Raw genomic sequence first — 24,099 nt, 5'->3', positions numbered from 1 at the left:
ACACTAATGGAGCGTACACACGGTCAGACTTGTCAGATTTGTCAGATGAACGACTGAACGATTAAACGATTTGAACGATTTGGACGATTTGACCAAAGTTTTGAACGATTTGACCGATTGAACGATTTTTGACTGCATTAAAATGAATGGAATCGTCCAAGTCTGACTGCAAACCCATCAGATGTCAGATATCGTTATCTGACAAACGGGAACGCGCATCGTTGATCGTCCATCGTTCAGGCATGTCAGATATGAACGATTTTCCTTCAGATATGAACGACTGAACGATTTTTAAATCGTTATCGTCCATATCTGAAGAAAAAATCTGATCGTGTGTATGCACCATTACTCAGCAATGCAAGGGCAGCCTATTACACACACATAGTATTACTGCCCTCTTCAGCCATGTTCTATGTTTTATGATTACTATGGTAGAAAAGTCATGCAACAGTGTGAACCACGTCAGATTCAGTGACAATAGTAGGAATTTCTTTCAATAAAGCAGATGGAATATGTTAGTACAGGAAGGAAATTATGTAATTACTGGAATAAGCACTTTAAAAAATTATGTTTCCACTTAACATACAACAGAGATGAAGAAACAGAACATAATGAAGCAATTTGATAACATTTAATACTTAACACTCTGCAACGTGCACAACATATTGCTAAACCAGATGTTGTTTACACAGCATTGCGGCTCTTGTATGTAAAGCAGAACAACTACATAGTAAACCCCGCTGGCTGCTGTGGGAGACCTGGATGTAACTATGTTTCAGTCATAATGATCATAAAAATATATGAAAACACAAAACCACCGCAAATCATAGATTACGCCCAATGTGGTAAAAGCTATTTTTTGTCCTCTCATCTTGAGGAGCAGCAGGGAGGCCCCAGATCTAGAACCACCCACCGATTAAGTGGCCTGGTCCCTAATCTAGAAACTGTACCTCCAGCAAGTCTATCATCCGGGTCATCTGAGAGTAAATGAGGACTCTGTGTCCCTGTGATTTGAGCCGGGTCAGCAGCAGGTCCAATGCGTACAGCTTCCCGCTGTCAGTGATCAGGCTTTCCTTGTCTGTAACACAAGACACGATTGCTTTTCGGCATGCACACAATATTTAGCAGCATTTTTTGTTTTATCCAGAAACAATACCATAATGTAAAACAAAGCAGTGATGAGAGTATTAATGCTATTCTAAGAATGTGAAACATTAAAAACTAGAGATATGGTAAGAACTTACCTTTGTTATCTTTTTTTCTACAAGGTCCATAAGGTCCACAGGAAACCTTGGGGTATAGGTGATGGTGAAGACTTCCGGGCACCACGCAGTAACATTTCTCTCCCTGGATGCAACAGGGCCTCCCTCTATACCCCGCCCCCGGGCCGGAGGCTCCTCAGTTACGTTATCAAGCCAAAGGAGGATAAAAGAGAGAAGAACGTCTGGAACACTCTAGAATCACATTCACACACAGGAGACAGAAAACCGGTGACCAGTGCGAAGCCCATCTGAAGCACAGGTGTGTCAGGGTGGGCGCCCTGTGGACCTCGTAGAAAAAGATAACAAAAAGGTAAGTTCTTACCATAGCTCTAGTTTTCTACTTCAAGGTCCATAGAAGGTCCACAGGAAATCCTTGGGGATTCCCAAAGCAGTACCCTCGAGGGCAGGGACGCTCCTGTGCAGAAAGGAGAATCCGCCGCCAGAAGGAAGCATCCTGAGTGGCAAAGGCATAATACCTCAAAAAGGTCTGGACAGAAGATCATGTGGCCGCCTTACAAAGCTGCACAGGGGAGGCACCACGGCGAGCTGCCCACGAAGGACCCACAGACCGAGGAAGAATGAGCAGTAACCGAGGGCGGCACAGGAAGGCCTTCCTGAGTGTAAGCATCAGAGAGTCACGCAAAGCCATCTAGCCAAAGTTTGTTTATTGGCTGGCCATCCTCTCTTGTGGAAACCATAAAGTACAAACAAAGTCTGATATCCGAAGGGAACTGGTACGATCCACATAAATCCTGAGGGCACGTACCACATCCAATGAGGCCTCACCTGCCAAAAGGTTTGGGGAGTTATAGGCCGGCACAATAATTTCCTCATTAATGTGGAAACTAGAAATGGGGAATGACAAGAGAGCCCCTAAATCAGAAACTCTTCTGGCGGAAGCAATGGCCAGAAGGAAAACAGTCTTGGCAGTAAGCCATTTGAGATCCACTGAGCCCAGTGGTTTAAAGGGTGGGCCCTGGAGGGCCCTAAGGACAACAGCCAAATCCTAAGGCGCTACAGGAGGGACAAAGGGAGGCTGGATACGAAGGACCCCCTGCAGAAAAGTGCGGATATTAGGAAGAGGAGCAATCCTTCACTGGAACCACACTGAAAGGGCCGAAATAGGGACCTTCAGTGTAGCAAGGCGGAGACAAAGATCCAAACCCGCTTGCAGGAAAGCCAACACTCTGGCTATCCTAAACACCTGGGGGTCATAACTTCTAGGATGACACCATTCAAAGTAGGTATGCCATACCCTGTGGTAAATCCTGGCAGAGGCAGGTTTTCTTGATCTGAGCATGGTATTAACCACAGAGCTGGAAAACCCCTTTGACCTTAGGAGGGATGTTTCAAGAGCCACGCCATCCAAGATAGACGACCTAGATCCGGGTGGAGGCAAGGTACCTGATATAACAGGTCCGGATGTTGAGGCAACAGCAACTGTGTGTTGATGGAGAGACTCTGAAGTTCTGAGTACTATGGACATCGGGGATCGTGCCTCCCTCTTGTTTGAACTTTCGAAAAACATGACAAAGGAGGGAGATTGGAGGAAACAGGTACACACACTGGTAGGTTCACTTGACTGACAGAGCGTCCACCAGGAAAGCTCTGGCGTCTCTTGTACTGTGGCAGCCTGTGATTTAGTCGAGAGGCCATGAGGTCTACGTCTGGAAGGCCCCACCTGTTAACTAGGAGCTGAAACACTTCTTGGTGAAGAGACTATTCCCCGGGATGCACGTTGTGACGGCGGAGGACGTCCGCTTCCTAATTCAGCACTCCTGGAATGAACACCGCCGATATGGCTGGTAAATGGCCAACCGCCCATGTCAGAATGCGTGACACCTCTGTCATTGCCGCCTGGCTTACAGTTCCTCCTTGACGGTTTTAGGTAAGCCACAGTCGTGGCGTTGTCTGACTGTACTTGCATGGGCCTTCCATGAAGCAGTAGCCTGGCTTGCTGCAGGGCCGGGCCCGCAGTTGCAATATATTGATTGGAAGCGCATATTCCTGAAAGGAGTGTGGACCCAGCACTGCGTCCCAACCCCGAAGACTGGCATCCATCATCAGAAGGACCCAGTCCTAGATCCAAAAGGGACGCCCCTTGGTGAGGTGGGTCATCTGTAGCCACCAAGTCAGAGACAGGCACACCTCCGGAGAGAGTACCATCATTTGAGTCCGTATATGATGGGGTACCCGCATCTGCAAAGTGGAGATCTTTTCTGCTGTCAGAAAAGTCCTTTGCTGTGGTGAATCCAACAGAGCTCCCAGATGGAACATCCTTTGAGACTGAATCAGTGAGGACTTCTTTCAGTTGACCAACCACCCGTGTACCTGGAGCACAAATATCGTTAGCTGCAGGTGGTGGTGGTGAAGGATCTCTGGAGACCCTGCTAGCAGTAAGAGGTCATCCAGGTATGGTAACAGGCGGATCCCCTGCAGCAGCAGATGGGCTGCCATTACCGCCATGACCTTTGTAAACACCAGAGGTGCAGTTTCAAGGCCAAATGGTAGAGCCTGAAACTGGAAATGTTGTCGTGACACAGCAAATCTGAGAAAACATTGGTGAGTTGAAACAATTGGAATATGTAGGTATGCATCCTGGATATCCAGAGACACCATAAAATCCCCAGGTCCATAGCCAGTATGACAGAGTAGGATTTCCATCCTGAACCTAGGTACTCTGAGAAACTTGTTCAAGGACCTGAGATTGAGAATAGGACGGTAAGAACCGTTTGGTTTCTGAACTAGAGAAAGGCTGGAATACTACCTCGTTCCCATTTGGGACATCGGGACCGGTACAATGACTCCTGCCTGCAGCATGGATTGTACAACCTGAAAGCCTTGTCCGCATTTTTTGGAAGTCCTGTGCAAAAGAATTGATGGGGAGTCCTTCTGTGGAAGGAGAAGGGATACCCCAGAGAGACCACTTCCCTCACCCAGAAATCCGTGGTAGTCTGACACCAGTACTGGGCGAACTGAAGAAGTCAGCCTCCCACCCTATGGTCCCCCAGGAGGGCTTGTCATCAGGTTTGGCAGCCAGACGTCTGGTACTCCAAGGCTGCTTTTTAGGCCTGGCAGATTTCTTGGCTGTGGATGGCCTGGGAAAGGACTGAGTGCTAGCCTTACCTGGGGCCCGATAAGTCCGAAAGGACGGAGTGCGAGCCCCTGAAGAACTGGAGCTGAAGGCAGACAAGCTGACTCAGCTGCTGCTAAGGTATTCACTATCTTGTCCAAATCAGGGCCAAACAAGACTTTACCGTCATAAAGGCAAACATTCCAACCCCTTCTTGGATTCCGCATCAGCCATCCAAGAACGGAGCCACAGAGAGCGTTGAGCCGCTATGGCCGCCGATGAAATCCTGGCATTTAGTAAGCCAATATCTAATGCTGCCTCATTTATATAGGTAGCAGAATCTCTGAGGTTTCCCACAAGATTCAGCTGTTCTCTGGTAGCATTTGGGGCTAAGGATGTTTCAAGGCTATTAGGCCAACATTCCAGCAAATGGCCATAGCTGGTCTGCACGCAGCCCCCGAAAGGGAATAAACAGATTTAAGGCAGACCTCTACCTTCCCATCTTTAACATCCTTCAGGGACGACCTGGAAGGCATAGGAAGCGTTGAGCTTCTTACCAAGCGCGTGACATGGGTATCCACCGCTGGTGGAGTCTCCCACTTGGAAAAATAAGTCTCCGCAAATGGATAAACAGAGACTAGACGCTTCTGCAGTTGATACCGCTTTCCAGGCGTTTTCCAAGCTACCTCCAAGTGATTCACCAGTTGGTAAGACAATGGGAATGTAGCCTCAGTCACCTTTTCTTCCATGAAATATGCATGCCTAGATTTAGGCGCAGGAGGCTCATCCTCCTCAATGATCAGGGCTGCCTTTACAGCCTGTATCAGACCTAGAATATATATTTTTGACTTGACCCCTGCCTCCAGAGGTGGTGACTCAGTCAGACTCATCCAGAAGCAGTCCATCATCAGATGAAACATCATCTTCATCCCATACAGTAGATTGTGACGACAGCAACACTCTTCTAGCTGGTCAGCTGACGGGTGCGACAGTCTGCTGTACCTCAGTCGCCCCCTGCAATATAGCAGGAACTGTATTAACCAATGGGGGGGGCAACACCTGTGTAGGTGCAGGTGGTTGTAGCAGATTTTGTGCTGGCAAAAAATGCTGCTGTTGAACACTGAACAGTGGTAACACAGGAGGGCCTGCCAAACGCCCTGCAATGGTTCTTAGTGCTTTTGCAAAGCACTCCCATGGCGGCTCCTGCTGAGCGGCAGAAGTCGCAGAGGGACTCGGGGGGAGTGTAACACCTCATACATAACTCTACAGAGGCTATGGCCCCTGCCCCTAACACCGCTGTACATTATTTACAGAGCAGCTTAATACGGGCTAAATTAGTCATATCACTCTCACTGCCAGACTTAGTGAAGAGGATATCACTTAATAACTGAGACAGCGTCTCAGCTTGCGATTTAAGCCATACCCGCACAACACCAGTGCTATGCTCAGAATAGCAGAATATGTACAGGGATAGCAAAATAATGAATGACCGTTTTTAAAAAAGAAAACAGAGACAGCGCTAGCATACAGTCACAACCAAATGCAGAAACAATAATACCTGCACTCAATGGCACTTCCTTAAGTCAACTGCAGAGACTTAGCGTCTAGTAGGACAAAAGTGCTACATACACTGACCACCAACCAGAGGAGAAGTATGTAGGGGGACCCGTACTCCGCACTGCCTGTGGAGATCAGCGACACACAGCCAGGAGAATGACCGTGGAAGAACTCATGAGGAGGTGGAGCCGGAAGAAGGAAGCTGTCACAGCCAAGCCAGACTGCAGTGGAAAGGCGTGCTGAGCAGCGTGGAGGAGCCGGCTATTAAAATAGGGAAGGCTGCCTCCCCTGGCCAGCGTTTAACCCGTGGGACGCTGGAGAGTTCAGCAGAACTCCAGTCCCGAGTCCCAGGCGGCTTAGTGTGGACGCAGGACTCAGTGTCTGGCCACACTTGCTGTCATCCCCAGGGTGTCCCCCAACACTGTAGGAAAAAGAATGCGACTCTGCACGCACCACCGCGGTGCGTGTCACTTACCTGCACCCCATAGCATCCGGCCGCAGTCAGCCAAGACTCCAGAGGCCCACCACAGGACTGTTCGCGCTGACCGCACTTAGAAAAAAAACTCACATTTTCAGGGGCTGTAGAAACAGTCCCACTGCGATACAGTGACCCGACTCCAGCCGGGCACCAAACAAAACTGAGGGGAGCCTCCGTCCCGAAGGCGGGGTATAGAGGGAGGCCCCGTTGCATCCTGGGAGAAAAATTTAACTGTGTGGTGCCCAGATGTCTTCGCCATCACCTATACCCCAAGGTTTCCTGTGGACCTTCTATGGACCCTGAAGTAGAAATATGCAATATAATTTTACATTATTAATATTGAAAGCACTGGTAAAAAAAATATTATCTACAGACTTGCATACATGAAGATCAGTGGCTTGCAAAAACAATGCCTGATATTTTAAGCCAAAACACCTTTAAAACTTTTTCAGTATTCAGAAGGCAACAACATTTAGAGGCAAGTAAACCCAAAACAAACGTTTGTATAGCACAATACAAAATTTTGGTCACATGTATCAGGCGCTGATTAGTTGTTTCATATCATCGAATATAGCACATATAGTGCTATATTCGATGATATGAAACAACTAATCAGCGCCTGATACATGTGACCAAAAATTTGTATTGTGCTGTTCTTTTTATTAGCTGTTCTTGGTGGGGACAGTGGGTCACGTCTGGTGGCTGCTCCATATTAGATTGCGCCCGTGTCTTCTTCCAATAATTTTTTGTTTAAGAAACATTTGTATAGTATATGACGCTTGTAATGTAAGTAAAATGGGAACAAGGCAAAATGTTTACACTTTTAAAGCAAAGCATATTAATTAGCGTGTAATGACATCACCAAATATCCACATAGAGCAGTTCTAACAGCGTGGGGAGGGGGGAACCGGTCACTCAGAGATGCAAGATAAAGAAGCACCTCCCTCCTAATATGACTACCTGCTACTAAAAGGTGAGATCTACATAACTATAACCTGTTCCCTTATATAAGGTATGCCATCTCATACACAGAAATACACTGGCAGCCGGGCATTCAGCATTAGTCCTTTAGTGTCATAGCTGAACCTGCTCCACATTCACAAGGTCACGTTGTAAATCCAACAGTAGCTCACGCCTGCAGTGATCATGGAAATCTGTTCACAATGAGAGACTAAGCATTCCGCCTGGACACACCATCCCTTTCTGAATACATGGGCACAGCAATATAGAGATCTCTGTGTGCCACATACTCTAACACAGTATTGTGTTAGCCTCCTCTTGTGACAAGTCAGAGAATTGCACATTATGACAATAAACACATTGTCACTGGCCTTTATACATTTTGTCTGTCACATATTGATAAATAAATTAAGTTTGTATATCCACGAAAAGAACTACAATAACAAACTTTACAGGAGTTATTAAGCAGGTTGATTAAAAACAAGGTAATACGGAAAATACTACTATGCAAACACTTGGTAACATACCGGCAGCTCAACTAAAGACAGAAATACCAGTGATGTGCAATTCAGTGCCCTCCTGCCACTAACTAGCAGGACTGGGGTAACGCTGCCGGATGCGAGGCTCTAAACATGCAGAACATCGCCACTTGCTCTACTGGATGTACTCGCCTATCTCAGGAGGGTGCTCTGTGGGCACTTTAAGGCTTCCGACAACAAGATGGTTAGGTGCTTGATATGCTGTTTTTTTTTAATTCTAAACTCATTTAGCATTATTATAACAGGTAGATGCTTTTTTTTTTTTTTTTAATTCACACTTTCGAATATGGTCTTATTCATTCCAATCAGCCCAATTCTTCAGCTGCTCCAAATTCAACTTTACACTTGCCAGCATTTAATGTCACACTGGTTCCTGCTGTTCGGCATGGAGACACAGATAATTCTGTTTTCTTGGGAATAGTAGTAATAATGGAGATAATTTATAATACTGTTTACGGTATCTGGATTTTAGGTAGACAGTAAAAAAGTCGACAGTGTCTAGATAGACTCCAGATGTTAGACAGTCAATAGGTTGACACAAAAAAGGTTGACATGAAAGACTGTTGGTAGGTACAAAAGGGTCGACACAAAAATGGTCAACACATTTTGAGTTTGTTTTTTTAGGGTAAGGCACTTACCTAGACAGTTAGGGATAGGCACCAGGAGGGAGGGGTGTAGATTAGGGATAGAAAAATAAAGCGTTAACCATTTTCGTGACTACCATTTTTGCGTCGACCTTTTGACATTGTTGACCCTATGCACCTGTCAACCTTCCATGTCGACCTATTGACTGTCTAACATCTGGTGTCTATCTAGACATTGTTGTCCTTTTTACTGTCTATCCTTTATACCATAACCCTATTTACATGTTATGTTTGCGTTGATAAAAGCAATCTAATATCCTCAGGTGAGTGACTTTCTAGGTGGAAGACGGTACACAGCGAGCGGCCAGCACAGCTGACCTCTAATATAATACTGATCACCAAAACCACAGTGCACAATATAAAAGTAAGCTAGAGAGGTATATCTCCTGTACTATGGGATGGGGGGCACCTATCTGAGGCCCCTTCTAAATCCCCAAAGGCCGGATCAGACATTAGATGGGTGCTGAGAACAGCTTTGTAGGTTTCTTTTCAGGAAGAAGGGGCATCCTGTTTGCAGCCTTTGTCATAAACAAAAGTTTAAACAATACTTATGCTTATTCTGCCATGTGATTAACCCTTACCCAGAATCTGTACAGCACACTGGTCATCCTTCATCCATTATAAAGGTTACATTCTATTTAGAATTATTACCCTAAAATCAGGTGTCCACATGAACATGTTATTATAAATGTTGTTCATTCTAACGTTCATAGAAAAAAAAAAGTTACATAAGGGATAGTTGTAAAATGAGTTCCAAACCTAACACCTCTGATACATGGAAAGATGACAATGATCACACTGACGCCATACAAAGCTGTGCTGGGGAAGTCTTGTTTATAGTCAGTAGTACGTCATTGCTACACACACAATGCCCGGCATGAAAAGGGGCCGTATCAGAAGACACATGGATACTGAATTACGTACACGACATTTGCTGATAGGATGGCCCAGTAAGGCAAATAATATTTGCATGCCAAACAGCTATCAAGAAAAACATAAGCTACGTATATACAACAAATTCATTTTATTACTTTCTATTTCAGGAGGGTGATTTCATGCTGCGTCTCACAAATAGTGAACACATTAGGAAAAGCTGCTAAGACTAGGGCTGGGCGATGTACAATCGCTGGCACATGGAAAATGGAGGCTGCACTCAGGAGAGAGCAGTGCAGGGACGGGTACAAATACATCACAGCAACCCTACCTCCACTCCAAAAATGATATACTATAGTTACGCCCCTGCTCTCCAAGACTATATACCCACAAGGCCACACACCCATACAACTGACAGGGCTCTGGAAAAAGAGGGAGAGATTGTGGAATAAACTAAATGGTGCAATTATTGCATCCAAGCAGATCTAAGATGGCAACACATGGGGGGGACCCAAACACTGAGACACACAGACTGTAAATCATTTCTGACACACGGCTGGCTATATCACCTTTACACCACATGGGAGCCCAATACTATATCTTGAAGATGGACGATAGCAACAGCGTATGATTGCATACTCCAATATGTCTGACAATGATCTATTACATTTTAATTCAATAATTATTGGGCATTGCACTTGTCCTAAGGCCAATCGGTCTGCACAATGACAGCAATCAGCATATTATCGCCAGCGATATTGCAGCGCGTGGCCAAATTAATAAGACTAGGTAAGGGGTGGCCATCAGAGGGTGGATATCATGCGAATAGTGCTGCAAGGGCTTAGTCCTCTGTTTTTTTAATTATTGATGGCACAATGGGGCACTTCTAATCTCACATATTATAATGAGCTTTAAAATGCTGTGTGTGGCTGTGTATGCTCCAATACAACGTATTTAATATGAACATTAGACAAATACAAAGGAAACATGATAAAAGAATATATAGTTGAGTCGCTTTAATGTTGATGTTAAGATCAATATTTATTGCTCTACTACTTCCACACAGTGAGCTACGACGCAGCACAGACATACAGTACCATTATGAAAGCAAAACAAAAATGTAAGAAAAAACAAATCTTAAAAGATTATAACATTTACATTCCACTTTCAAATAACAGATGAAATACTAAATGGGCCATTTCGTGTAGAATACCACCACCTAGTGGCTTCATTGGGTATACAGTGCAAAATATCAACATGAGGATTTTATGGTGGGAATATACGACGCACATTCTCACAACAGGAAATCAGACCAGCTTGTTTAAAAACATGTTGCCGGAAACCTTTCCTCTGCCTCTTCCTACTTGAGGATTTGTTTTTCCCTGAACAAATTTCAGAGAAGATTTAAGCTCAGCCCCCCTTACAGCACACTCTCAGAAAAGCGGTCGTGAAGGTTGAATCCGATACGTGCAGGTTGTAATGACTCAATTGCAAACCCCCCCCCCCCCCCAAAAAAAAATAATAATAACACATAATTGAAAAACACTAAACAGTTACTTTAGGAGCATGACCTGCTGTCAATTTAAAATACAAACTACATTTTTTCAGCCTCTGCACATTTCATTTTAAATAATGAGAAAACAAAAACAAAATCACAGAATATTTGGGTCTTCAGTCTAATACAGGCCCCTGTTACTCATGACTACAGCCACATTCTGCTGATATGCCCTACGTTAGTGTTTTGTGCATTCTGGGGGGAGGAGGAGACATCATCCATAAAATGTGTACTTGTAGTCATTTTATATGTTGTTGAAAGTTGGCTTGTTTGCAACGTATTGGGTCGTAAAAAAAAAAAAAAAAAAGATTACAAAAATAAATTAGGTAAAAAGGAATTGTAAAATGGAAAAAAAGAATTAGGTGAACAAATAAAATAAAAATAAATAAAATCAATGGATATATTATACATGCAAACCCATACCTAAAAAAAACCTATTGCTAAAGGCTTAACTTATTTGATTAAGTAGATACCCTTGTTATTTTCTGCTCATTTTTCCCTCCATCTGTAATCCACTGCAGAGGAAGGCAACACATAAACCTACCCTTCTTTCAATCACATCTAAATAAATAGTAATGTTTGTATCATCTCAGCCTCATATCTGTGACTGAAAAAATACTCGTGCATAAAAATTCTGCGGGCTTACTGAACATGTACACTATGTGGAATTTCACAGTAAGCTGCACTTACGGACCCCTACGTTTGGACACACAGATCGGTGGGGCAAGGACGAGCAACCCTACTCTGTTTAGGCCACCTGCCAGGATACTCCCGTTATGATTTGCATATTTTGTGGCTACTTGATCCCTGGGTGTAAAGATACGTGCCAATTATGAAAACAAAGAATTAAAAAAGAAAATAAAAAGAACAAACTCCCAACCCAAAATTGAAACCAACACCAGGGGGTATATTTAATAAAGGTCGATTTTAATAGATTTCAGATTGATTAACATCGATGTTGTGTTTCTGGGACTAAATCACACACTTACTAACACTTAAACCAAAACAAAAATTGTCTGTTAGGAAATGTGTGATTTAGCCCCAGTAACACAACATTAATGTTGATCAATTAATCTATTAAAACTGACCATTAGTAAATATATTTCCAGCTCTCAGCCTGGTTACTGCTAATGTGAGAAGACAAACAGCAAGTAATGAATTCGGTACTGTGCTAAACAGACTGGTTGCAATATTTTTTATGGGGACATCTACATTAGTGCAGATTAAAAGAACAGGTGCTAGCTACAAATTGCATGACTTGTGGATCTAGTACGCAGAAAGTAGTTATCCTGACAGTCAGATCCCGAGTGCCGGCATCTGGTAGCCATCCCGTGTGAGGTGATGTGAGGAGGTGTACTAGCAAAAGGATACTATGGCCCCAGCTATGCCTTTAGACTGTCCTTTTTGTTTCTTTAATTAAAATTTTGTTATACTTTTAGTAAAAAGGAGAAATACTACAGGCTACATCACAGACCAGTGCACGTGTAACAGGCAGCCTGTGCTTCCAGCTGAGGATTACCTACAGCCCCCATAAGTTGAAGAGTATTGGAATTTTACAGCAGATGAAACACTGAAGGTTGCCAGCCCCTACTCCAGTACACAGAGTTCTAGCTAAGGTGTATATAGTAAAGGGCTAATTTACATTATGGAGCTGACAAAGATAAAAAATGAAGTCATGACCTGGAAATAAGAAGAAAGCCAAGAACGCCTGAGATGTGTGCTGTAAGACAGATAACCTCGGTCTCTAGAGGGTATCCCATCATCCCCTCTTAGACTAGGAGAAACAATAGGGTCATATGAAGGGCCTCGTCTAGCTCTCACAATCAGCGGTCGTGAAGGTTCGTTCTAACAACTCTGCCACTTCCTCCCATTTAAACCTGAGCCATTTTTTTCTCAATAGAACAGGAAGGGATCGGAGATTCCCACAGTCACGATGAGAACTACAACTCTCCAACAGAGAGGAGCACAGTCTATTACCCAAGGCAGCATGAGAAGTAGCTGACACATCCATAAATTACATCTAGCAGGCAGCGCAGCATTGGGAAAGTACACTTATTCCTGTCTTACAATATGATGTCAGTGTCCTAGTGAACTATGCTGATAGTGCCTAACTGTAATACCTATCAATGGGGAACACCTGAAGATTATTCACAAACTACATCATATTTCATTTATTTGCCAGCACATACTTAGACTGACATCTAGTTAAGTATAAAATGTGTTATGTAAATAATCAGGTGTGATTCATGGATGGATGGATGGATAGATATATATATATATATATATATATATATTTCTCCTGCCTTTCTAGTGTAGCCCCTTCCAAGGGGGGAATTCAATTATTTGAAAGTATTTGCAGCTATAGTCTGAAGTGACTGGAGCTACCGGTTTGTGCTGCTGGGCACGATCACCGCCGGTGGCCCATTATTTCTGCTTGAATCCCCCCACCAATCTGCCCAATCAGGCTTTTGGCCGGCCAAGTTCAATTTGTCCTGAAGGTTGCACAAGCTTTGGCTCTTAATGCGGCTAGTCCCAGTACTTTTGGCCGCGACATGCTTGATAAGTAATGGGCGCCAGCAGCACTCACGCCCATAAGCAAAACAACTGTATATCGGCCATTACTGACGGGCACTCAAAAACAAGTGAATTCCCCCCTAAATATACAACTTTATAACCTCCACACACCGTTCCCACTGAAATCGCATCATCGTAGCCCCATCCCATGTTGTACAGTGCCTGTAACATCGGCTCTGTACAGCGGGGGTGGGACCAATTGAGGCACCACCCCCCGCACTGCCCACTTAATGCTATACCACGCCCCCTGCTGTGATGTGGACGCAGACCTGGCTGCCCACTCCCGAAGAGGGCAGCCAGAAAGTAGGCAAGTCTGGCTTAGTAATATACACAGTTTTGCAATCAGCAGGCATTTAATACAAGATAAACAGGTCTCGCCAGATATAGTAAACAAATCCGATGGTTCATTGTGACTTCTGGGTGACCAGATTTCCCAACAGCGGTGACAGTTGGATAAGTCTGGAACAGACACATCTGCATCTGTCAACCTCTTGTGCTTGTTGTTTTTAATTGGCCCAATTTTAGAAAATGCCTGTTCACATGTATAACACAGACAGAAACACCTTTGCAATACACTGGTACATAACGGGGCCCACACTGTAGGAATATTGTAAGCGGTTTTCCATGTGGAGCAGAGACCGCATGTCCATCTCCACCTTATCTAAGATACGTTGCTGGAGCTGCAGGATAACCCTGCTCTGGGCCGAGGATGGAGGTGTGGGTGATGTGATTCGGAGGTTAGCTGCTCCAAGCAAATAATACAATAAAGATCAATTTTATTCTCAGTTTATAACCTGCGAAGCTTTATCTGCTGCCCCATCTTTCATTAACAGCAGGGACCGTGGTATAAGCTTGTCCATAGCATAAAACATAAGAGCTTGGCCAATAGGGCATAAAGCTGAAAAATGGGCTGTTGACCCATAAAGCGGTAAGGACTTGGGGCTGCCAGAGAAGGCTCGGTGGGCCACCTCCTGCCCGTCACTGATACACAGTACAATAATGACAAATACTGGCTTTACTTGCTCATAAACACCTCTGAAAAGTGTTAGCAGAAAATGCACAACAATACATAACACATACAATGCAACAAAGCAAGTATCCTACACACTACACCTAAGTTACATAGGGTAAGTCTTTTCATACATCTAAGTGTGTTTATCTCTAGAGGGCAAAACAAAAATCCACCAGTGTACAAACCAGTCAGAGCATGTTCCCTGCAATACATTATGAGGGAGAGGGAGAGAGACATTGTATTTCACATGATTAGACTCAATTTATATTACCAAGCGCTCCTTTACATAGTTGCTAGATTGTTATTTTTACTAAGTGAGCTGCTACTTTGTTTCAGTAGTGCGGCATTACAAATTTATTTATTTTTAAAGGTAGTCCCCAATGTTTCCAGAGCTGGTCCCCCCCCACTTTTCCAACAAAACCCAGGTCCGACCCATGTTTTCAACCACAGTTCCAACCATTGGCAGAGCCAGGTCAGATCCCGTTTACACAGAACCTTGGACCCGGGTTTTTCGCAGGTCTGTCCCGTTCACACTGTACCTGGATCTGCCCTGCTAAACTTGTGAGGACATAAAAAGTGGGTGGTGACTGCTCCACAGCTGCCAATCAGCTCAATTTAGGCAGGACACGGGTCGGATAACTCAGGTTGCGCAGTTTATACTGGACCATTTATACACGGGCCCCTCCCGGGTTCAACCCTGGTAGTGACTCGACCCGGGTTATTTTTCAATAACTCTTTTACACAGAGTAGCGACCCAGGTAAACCCGAAAATAACCCGGGCTGTTGCGGCAGTGGAACAAGGTTACACACCACTGCCTCCCCCCTCTGTCACTGTGCAGAGGCAGCAGAACACCAGACCCCAATGCATAATTATCCCCCTGACATGTTGGCAGCCACACAACAAGAGTTTATTAAGCTCCCTGCTGACCATAAAGCAAGACCCAGAGTGAGACATGTGGCAGCTATACTACGTATTAAGTCCTTGCCTGTGGCCTTAGACACTTTGCTGAATTCAAAATCCTTTTATCACTGCACCAACCATGGCTCAGACAACACAGACATTTTGGCTCCTCTGAGCCTTTAGCACAGAAATGCAGCCACTATTAAAATAACTCATCACCAGCAAAACTATGGGGAAATGAGTACTCCATGAATATTGGTACGTCTCACAATACAAATAATAAACACTTTAATGCACGCTTTAAAGAATAAACTCCCAATTTTTGGTGCAAACTTTGTTCACCTACCTGGTATCCGGATAAAAGACCACCCATGCAATGGCCTGATGGCCAACAGACCGCTTGGCCTCTCAGGGAAAAAGTGTAAATGCCTCATGGACCAATCAGCATGAAGTTCGGGAGCTCCAAATATAAGACACTTCTGGACCTCTGGGCTCCCTCCGTCTCTCAGTAGCTGCCGCTGGTACTCAGCACATCGATCAGTGCAGTAAGTCTCTATTGGTGCCGCAGTGACCTGAGGGGCCAGAAATAGCAAAAATAATCTGCAACTGTTCATTTAACGCATTGTTATTAAACTCATAATACATGTAGATATTACATGTATGACACAAAAAAGAATGAGGCTTCAGTGGCTTTGCTTTCTAATACAGATGCGCCCAGTTACATTGTAGCTGATTGCGCCACAGATGTGCGCACGCATCGTGCCATGCGATTCCCAGTGCCTGCATATGCTATGGTACGCACTGCGATCGCACCATGCATTCCTATGGAGGCGCGAACGCGTATGCAGTGCGGGTATCACTACGCGGGCGTCTCGCGCTATGCGTGGTGCGATTTTCCAAGCCAGCCGGAGGGATATAGCTGAGCATATCGGTTTGGAATTAATAGTAATACACAAAAACAAAATCAATCTAATATAATACATTGGAAACAAAATGCAAGCATAAGTACAAGATCTGTTTGCATTACAAAAAGTAAACTCCTCCATTACTATTAATGAAAACTGAACATGAGGCATTGAGAACTACAGCCATGGCCAAAAGTTTTGAGAATGACAAGTATTGGTTCTCACAAAGTCTGCTGCTTCAGTTTTTATGATGGCAATTTGCATATACTTCAGAATCTCATGAAGAGTGATCAGATGAATTGCAATTAATTGCAAACTCCCTTTTTGCCATGACAATGAACTTCGGGCCTGATTCAGACCCGCTCGCAAGCGGGTCGATGGTGGCCCAGTGCGCATGCGCACGACGGAGCCGGCTCCGTCGTGCGCATGCGCGAGACCCGGATAGCGACTGGGCAAACCGTCACTCCAGGTATCGTACCAAAGGGGGCGTGATGTCGATGTTGAGTGACAGCACGCCCCCTTTGGTGGGCGGGCCAGGGGGGTGGCTGCCCAAACGGAGGCGTTCCCATGTGAACACCTCCGTTTGGGGGCGGCCTCACTGACATCACGAGTGATGTCAGTGGGAGAGATTTCGGCTCTGTGAGAGCCGAAATCTCTCTGGGGCTTGCGGCAACGAGACCAGTCGCAAGCCCGATGGTCGCGATGGTCTTAACCATCGCGACCATCTTCCTGGCCGCTCGCTATAGCTGTGGGTGGTCACCCACAGCTATGCGAGCGGCCAGTAGGCCACTCTAAAAAACAAGAAGGCCGGCCCTGATTCAGAGCGGGCGCTCTGTCAGAGCGTCCGGCTCTGAATCAGGGCCTTAATCCCAAAAACAACATTTCCACTGCATTTACGCCCTGCCACAAAAGGACCAGCTGACATGTCAGTGATTCTCTCGTTAACACAGGTGACAGTGTTGTCGAGGACAAGGCTGGAGATCACTCTGTCATGCTGATTGAGACTGGAAGACAGACTGGAAGCTTTAAAAAGGAGGGTGGAGCTTGAAATCATTGTTCTTCCTCTGTTAACCATGGTTACCTGCAAAGAAACACATGCAGTCATCATTGCTTTGCACAAAAAGGGCTTCACAGGCAAAGATATTTCTGCTATTAAGATTGCAGCTAAATCAACCATTTATCGGATTATCAAGAACTTCAAGGAGAGGGGTTCGATAGTTGTGAAGGCGGCTTCAGGGTGCCCAAGAACATCTAGCAAATGCCAGGAACATCTCCTAAAGTTGATTCAGCTGCGGGATCAGAACACAACCAGTGCAGAGCTTGCTCAGGAATGGCAGCAGGCAGGTGCGAGTGCATCTTCACGCACAGTGAGGCAGAGACTTTTGGAGAATGGCCTGGTGTCATGAAGGGCAGCAAAGAAGCCACTTATCTCCAGGAAAAACATCAGGGACAGACTGATATTCTACAAAAGGTACAGAGATTGGACTGCTGAGGACTGGGGTAGTTATTTTCACTGATGAATCCACTTTCAGATTGTTTGGGGCATTTGGAAAAAAGTTTATCCGGAGAAGGAAAGGTGAGCACTACCATTAGTCCTGTGTTATGCCAACTGTAAAGCATCCTGAGACCATTCATGTGTGGTGTTGCTTCTCAGCCAAGGGAGTGGGCTCACTCACAATTTTGCCTAAGAACACAGCCATGAATAAAGAATGGTACCATAACATCTTCCAAGAGCAACTTCTCCCAACCATCCAAGAACAGTTTGACGACGAACAATGCCTTTTCCAGCATGATGGAGCACCTAGCCATAAGGCAAAGTGATAACTACGTGGCTCGGGGAACAAAACATCAAAATTTTTGGTCCATGGCCAGGAAATTCCCCAGACCTTAATCCCATTGAGAACGTGTGGTCAATCCTCAAGAGGCAGGTAGACAAACCTACAAATTCTGACAAACTCCAAGCATTGATTAGGTAAGAATGGGCGGGCATCAGTCAGTATGTGGCCCAGAAGTTGAGTGACAGTATGCCAGGGCGCATCACAGAGGTCTTGAAAAGGAAGGGTCAACAATTGCAAATATTGACTCTTTGCATAAACGTAATGTAATTGTCAATAAAAACCTTTGACACTTATACTGAAGTAAAATTACTAGCATTTCATAACATAGTAACATCTGACAAAAAGGTCTAAAAACACTGAAGCAGAAAACTGTGTGAAAACCAATACTTGTGTCATTCTCAAAACGTTTGGCCATGGCTGTACAGTATGTGGATTAGGCTATATTTCCAGCAATGTGAGGGCTATATTATTACATAACCCCATATCACTGCGTATAACAACTAAAAGCATCAAGGGCCGGATTTAGAGGTGGAGGCTGCTGCATCCGCTTTGGCATCTGCTGCCGCAGTCATGGCAGCGATATTATGCAAATGCTAGTATCGGCCCGCCACTGGTGTACAAACGTGGGCCTGAATGTGCAAGCACTGAGGCGCCCACTTTTAGTGTGTGTGTACTGTAACATCACTGGTGATTCTTTAGACACCACCATCGATACTTGCACCAGCACTATAGTAGGTGCAGTTTCCCTGTGTGAACATGGCCACTGTGGCCACGGCGCTACGTCTGAGAGCACAGCCGTTGTCACTGACATGCCCACATCACTCCCATAACACGCCCATGAGACAGACTTTTTTGGTTTACCTCTGGCTACCTCCCAGTCGCATCGCAGGAACACTCAACACTTTGCTGCCCCATTTCTTATACCTTCTATCCCCATGGTAACAGGATCTGGGTGTGTACACTGCGTAACACATGCATCGTAGGGGTTTTCAGAACATAATCGCTCAACTAATATTAATTAATGATGACAAGTCCACTCTGAGATCAACCTGGTTGTTAAAACAATTTGGATCCACTCAAGCTGTACTGGCTAACAGTTTGTCCCATTCCATGTCTTCATGTACATGATTGTAGGTTCCATATGATCTACATAGTTGGACACTGCCACCTCTTGCTCCCCCAACCCCTCTGATTCCTGGCAGTTGCATTGGACCTTTGTGACCGGTTATCTTCCTATGCCAGGCTCCCAAACACATGTGCCATCCCAGGAAGACCATCAGAGGCCAGCCACAAAGCAACGGCCACAAAGCAACAGCCAATTCGGTCAAGGACAAATGCTATTAGTGTGCATCTTGTAGAAAAGGCCGTCCAGATGATGTGCTTAAATCACACCAACCACTCACAAACACACAGTGGCGAGAAATTATCAGCCGTGACAGTCATCCAGGAAAACAAAACTGAACGCATGACATCTTCAGTTAGTGGAAATGAGCTCTTATGCAGGAATTGTATTAGCAAATGATCGGTAGCCGCGAATATCTGCAGCTTTATACAGCAGTTAAAGGGAACTTTAAAAAAGTATAGAATAGAAGAAGACTCCACTGCATAAACTGCATTTACCAAAATGGTTTTCATTGGCAACTTTATTTTCATGCATAGGATCTGAAAATTGTAATTGTGGTGTTTATAGTTTAACATTCTAAATAATAAATACTTTTATATGTTAAACTATTTAGTTTGTACGGTTCATCCTAAAGGCTATAAATACAGATTCTTAAACATTATAATATGTCACATATAGCATACTGTGCGTTATTCCATTAGTGAAAAAAACAAAAGCTGCTGAAGTTCAGCTACAAGCTGGGATCACAGGGCCAGCAGTGGGGCATCTCATATCTCCTAAGCAGGTGACAGGCTCTGTTCTGTATTTGGTTTGATAACAGCTGCAGGCAGCTGTTATCTGTATGCCGGCAATGACAGCTGGTTATCAGGCTAAAGACTACCTTTTATTGGACTATAAAGAAAAGTCAACACAAGGTGTGTGCCTGCCACATGCCAGAGATAAGGAGACACCATGAATCATGAAACAGATTATATCAGCTGCAATGTGCACGTTTATACATCAATACAGTTGGGCACATACAGGTGTTTGCAGGTTTATTAAGATATATTATTAGAGTAACTTTAGTGTACAAAAGCCACCATACTAAATTAATTTATTGGTAGTGATGAACATAGATGCTGTATATGTGTAACCAAGACTGCATTGTATATATACTTTAAAAACAGTTTTAATTTGTCTTTGCTGCTGGCAAGAGTGCTGGGGGTTCTGTCTATTTAAGTTTATTTATTAAAGTTTACTGTGAGGGGTTAATAATGCAGTCATTTCTGGTCTCTAGAGTCTGTAGTGTTTCATATACAGTGCGCCCATCTTCATACTGTAGTCTCTGAATATAAGTGCATGGGAATCATTAAATTGTCACCCTCTTTATATGTCTGCATATCTCAAACATACGCACCCCCACACTGGGACAGCCAGGTGGGAGGGAGTGTGGCTGCAGTCCAGTCATTGGGACCCTGTCCCCCTGTCTTACAATGCTGTGAATCGTATTTGTACATCACTGGGCATGGTAACATGAGCCAATGCTAATAAAGTCATCAAGCATCATGACAGCCCTGCTTCCCTCCTGTAGCGGCCAGCATGAGGAGTCCACTAGACTAGGTAAGTATTATTCCACAAGTGGTACAAATATGGGACACTATAATATTCCTTTACAATGTTGAGCAGTGGGGCCTATACTGGGTGCTGTGGGACACTGGGAGGGGTGTCACGGGTTTGTGACCCAGGATCAATTCTAATTATTTAGGGTCAATGGGATAAGCAAAGCCAGCGCTGGCGGCTGCCACTCACAGAATGTGTGGACAAACAGAAGTGCAACCCTGTCCCCCACCACATAACTGAGCCTAAGGATGACAGGTCAGCACAGTTTAATCATTATTCCTGGATTCCTTGGCCAGGAGGTGCGGTGAATAAAATGCTGATACGCTAGGGCACCATGATTCAAGAAAGTTTGGGAACCACTGACAGAGAACACAAAGAAAGTCATCAGCAGAGTTACAGTAAATGAAATATAGTGGCACGGGATGTCACAGGACAGTATATGACATCATGAAACAAGCTATTAGAAAGCACTCACATTAAATGTGTTATCTTGGACAATAGGTCCATAAATCTAACCAGCAAGTTGCCGGATCGTCCTAAATGCATTTATAAATGAGTGATAAGGACAGTGATTGAAACATGCTTACCAATGGGGGGGAGGTGCACAAGAAGGAAGGGAGCTCTGTCATTTGGCTACACAGGACATGCGGTGTACCAGCTTCTCTGCGATGTAACACGTGGTCTGTAAAGCCAGAGACAGGCTTACAGTGACATGCGAAAACCAAGTTCTGAAGAAAAGAAAATACAAAAAAAAAACAATAGGATTAAAAATAATAAATGAAGAAATCTTCCAAAATTTGACACTTTTTTTCCATTTAACATTTATTTTAAATCAAATTTTTTTCTAGAATTGTACTGCCAAAAATAAAATAATAATTCTATAGGTTGTAAGTTTGCGAGCACGGCCCCTGATCTCCGTCTGTCTGTTATTACCCAGTTCTGTCCAATTCCTGTTTAATTCCCAACCATAAAGAGCAATAGAATATGCTGGCAGGTATGTTTAATAAATAAAACTGCACCTAAAAGGTCGCAATCAACTGGTACAGTGTTCTGCAGGACTTGTACATGACCAGCTACACCCGTTTCATTTTAGTTATTTATAACTAAATATAGAATTTTTTTAGTGACCACATTCTCTATTTTTCTCTGTTTGTCCCCATTTTATTAAAATTAAACACTATCTAATAAACCACTGGTGCTTCGGAACCCAGGCAAGTGAGTCTGTGATGGGGCCACCATTGTTCACAATAAAGAAGCTGCCAGATGCTCTGATGAAAAGTAAATATTGAACGAAAAGTTCACAGGTGTGCAAATTCAAGGAAAATAATGTGTTAGGTGTATACGGTTTATTTAAAGGTGGCGTTTAACTTTAACTAGTGGTGACAGACACTCTATGCATTTGGATGATTACTCCATTTCTGGTAGCTTCTGAGAAAAGAACATGGAAACTTTGAACATGTAAAAAGGTGCCCACACACTAGGCAATATTATACACGATCAGCACGATTCCGACGCATCAGGACGACAGATCGTGTAAAATATGTCCTAATCGTGAGTCTCTACTCACGATTGCGATGCGTGTACCAGCTGGTCGTACATCGCATATTCAGATCTTGCCTGCCGCAGGCAAGATCTGAAAATCTCAGTCACGATGCACTGGGATAGTATAACATGCACTATAGATCGTGGGTCAATTTAGATAGTTTTTAACACCAAATCGTGCCCACGACTGCAGGGTGAGAAAACGGACACTATATCGGATCGTGACCTGAACACCTAGTGTGTGGGCACCTTAAGTTTGCCACTTCAAAAAGGTGTAAATCAGTGAAGGGGAGATGTGAGGACCAATCAGCAACTGCAATCTTATGGAATGTAGCTTCTAATTGGCCCTGGTATCCCAACAATGAAGAGATAAAACCACAGCACCCCAGGAGTAATGTATCCATGTAGCACTCTCTGAGGTGAGGAAGTGCCATCTTATTAATAGGTGTTATATTCATTTGGGGTTGTTCCAAAAACTCAGAGTGAGAATATTTTTGCCCCAACAGGTCACACAGATAACTGAATGCCATTTGAAACTTTGACTTAAACAATAAAAGCAAACATGTTTTCCTGAAAAAAACAAATAGGTTAGTGTTTAAAATCATACATATCAAGTATATATAGAGCATATCAAGTATATAAAAAGACAACAACAATAAATATGTATTTTTTAGACTGTCTTCAGACAGTCTTCACCTGGAAACGCTTCAATGAGTATCTCAAATATATATTTAAGTGGAAACTGGAAACATGAATTATTCATTGCTGGAAGGCGCATCACGGACGCTCTCCCCTCCCCAGCTATGGAAGGATCAGTTTACCAAAAGTGAAAGGATCAGATAACCACAACGAATGACAGAGGTCAGCCCAAGAGAAGCGGAGGAAGAAAGCAGCTGCTGGGGAGGAATTATGCAACAAGCTTGGAGGAACGCACTTTATAGCAATATCTTATATCTCTAACTCGGTTCCTTCTCCTAGTATTACAACCACAGCCAAACAAAGGCTGTAACGGAGATCCAATGTGAAGGCAGCCAGCAAACAAGTAGACGGAAGGTTATTAAACAGCACTCATTCTTGGTAAGCTCCGCATAACCAGATGGCATATACAAGGTTTCAGCTCTGAGGTACAAAATAACATTCCAATGGAAAAGTATGGCGGATCGGGGCCTTTCACGTGGCGGAAACTTATCTCCGTATTCAATTCCAGCCGGGTTTCGCCTACGCGGAAAGTCAATGCAATGAGTAGCAGGAGAGAAGAAGTGCAACATTTTTATTTTGGGGTGCAAAGGTGGGGAAAACTCTCAGATCCCATGAACACCCCCCCCCCAAAGGACAACGGTGTCACATAATCCCAGGAAAAACTTACCACCACAAAAAGTACTTTCATTTTGGGGATGAGAAAGCACAAAGTTGGGGGACAACTTAAAAAAACTATCAAAATAAGGTTCTGGGGGTCCTCTATGAAGGGGTCAAGTGTTCTGGGGATTGCAGGTGCTTTTATGAGGGAGGAATTTCACTTATATTAAAACTACACTTTAGAGACATAAAAGATGCTAGCACCCATTTTCATGTACCCCAAATTTGACAGGACTACTTATTTTCTCCATAAAATACTGCTTAATGCCATTCTTCACCACTTGTGCAAGACGCTAATAAGACGCTAT

At 44.1% G+C, this 24,099-nt stretch overlaps 1 protein-coding gene across 3 annotated transcripts in view; it reads right to left on the bottom strand.

The window, feature by feature from the left end:
* LOC148505583 (chromatin-remodeling ATPase INO80-like) overlaps nt 1–24,099 on the bottom strand; it is a 192,723-nt gene that overhangs the window by 26,279 nt on the left and 142,345 nt on the right. For all 3 annotated transcript variants that reach the window (XM_088448045.1, XM_088448044.1, XM_088448042.1), the window contains 3 exons: nt 21,481–21,621; nt 15,775–16,000; nt 951–1,078 (listed from right to left, as the gene is read on the bottom strand). In XM_088448045.1, the coding sequence (XP_088304171.1) occupies nt 951–1,078; nt 15,775–16,000; nt 21,481–21,621 (495 nt within the window). The remainder of the gene's footprint in view (nt 1–950; nt 1,079–15,774; nt 16,001–21,480; nt 21,622–24,099) is intronic.

This window comes from Taudactylus pleione, unplaced genomic scaffold (genome assembly GCF_031769625.1).
Source record: "Taudactylus pleione unplaced genomic scaffold, aTauple2 ptg000448l, whole genome shotgun sequence".
Classification (NCBI taxonomy): Eukaryota; Metazoa; Chordata; class Amphibia; order Anura; family Myobatrachidae; genus Taudactylus; species Taudactylus pleione.
The sequence above is the reverse complement of the archived record's forward strand: the minus strand, read 5'-3'. Positions and strand labels throughout refer to the sequence as shown.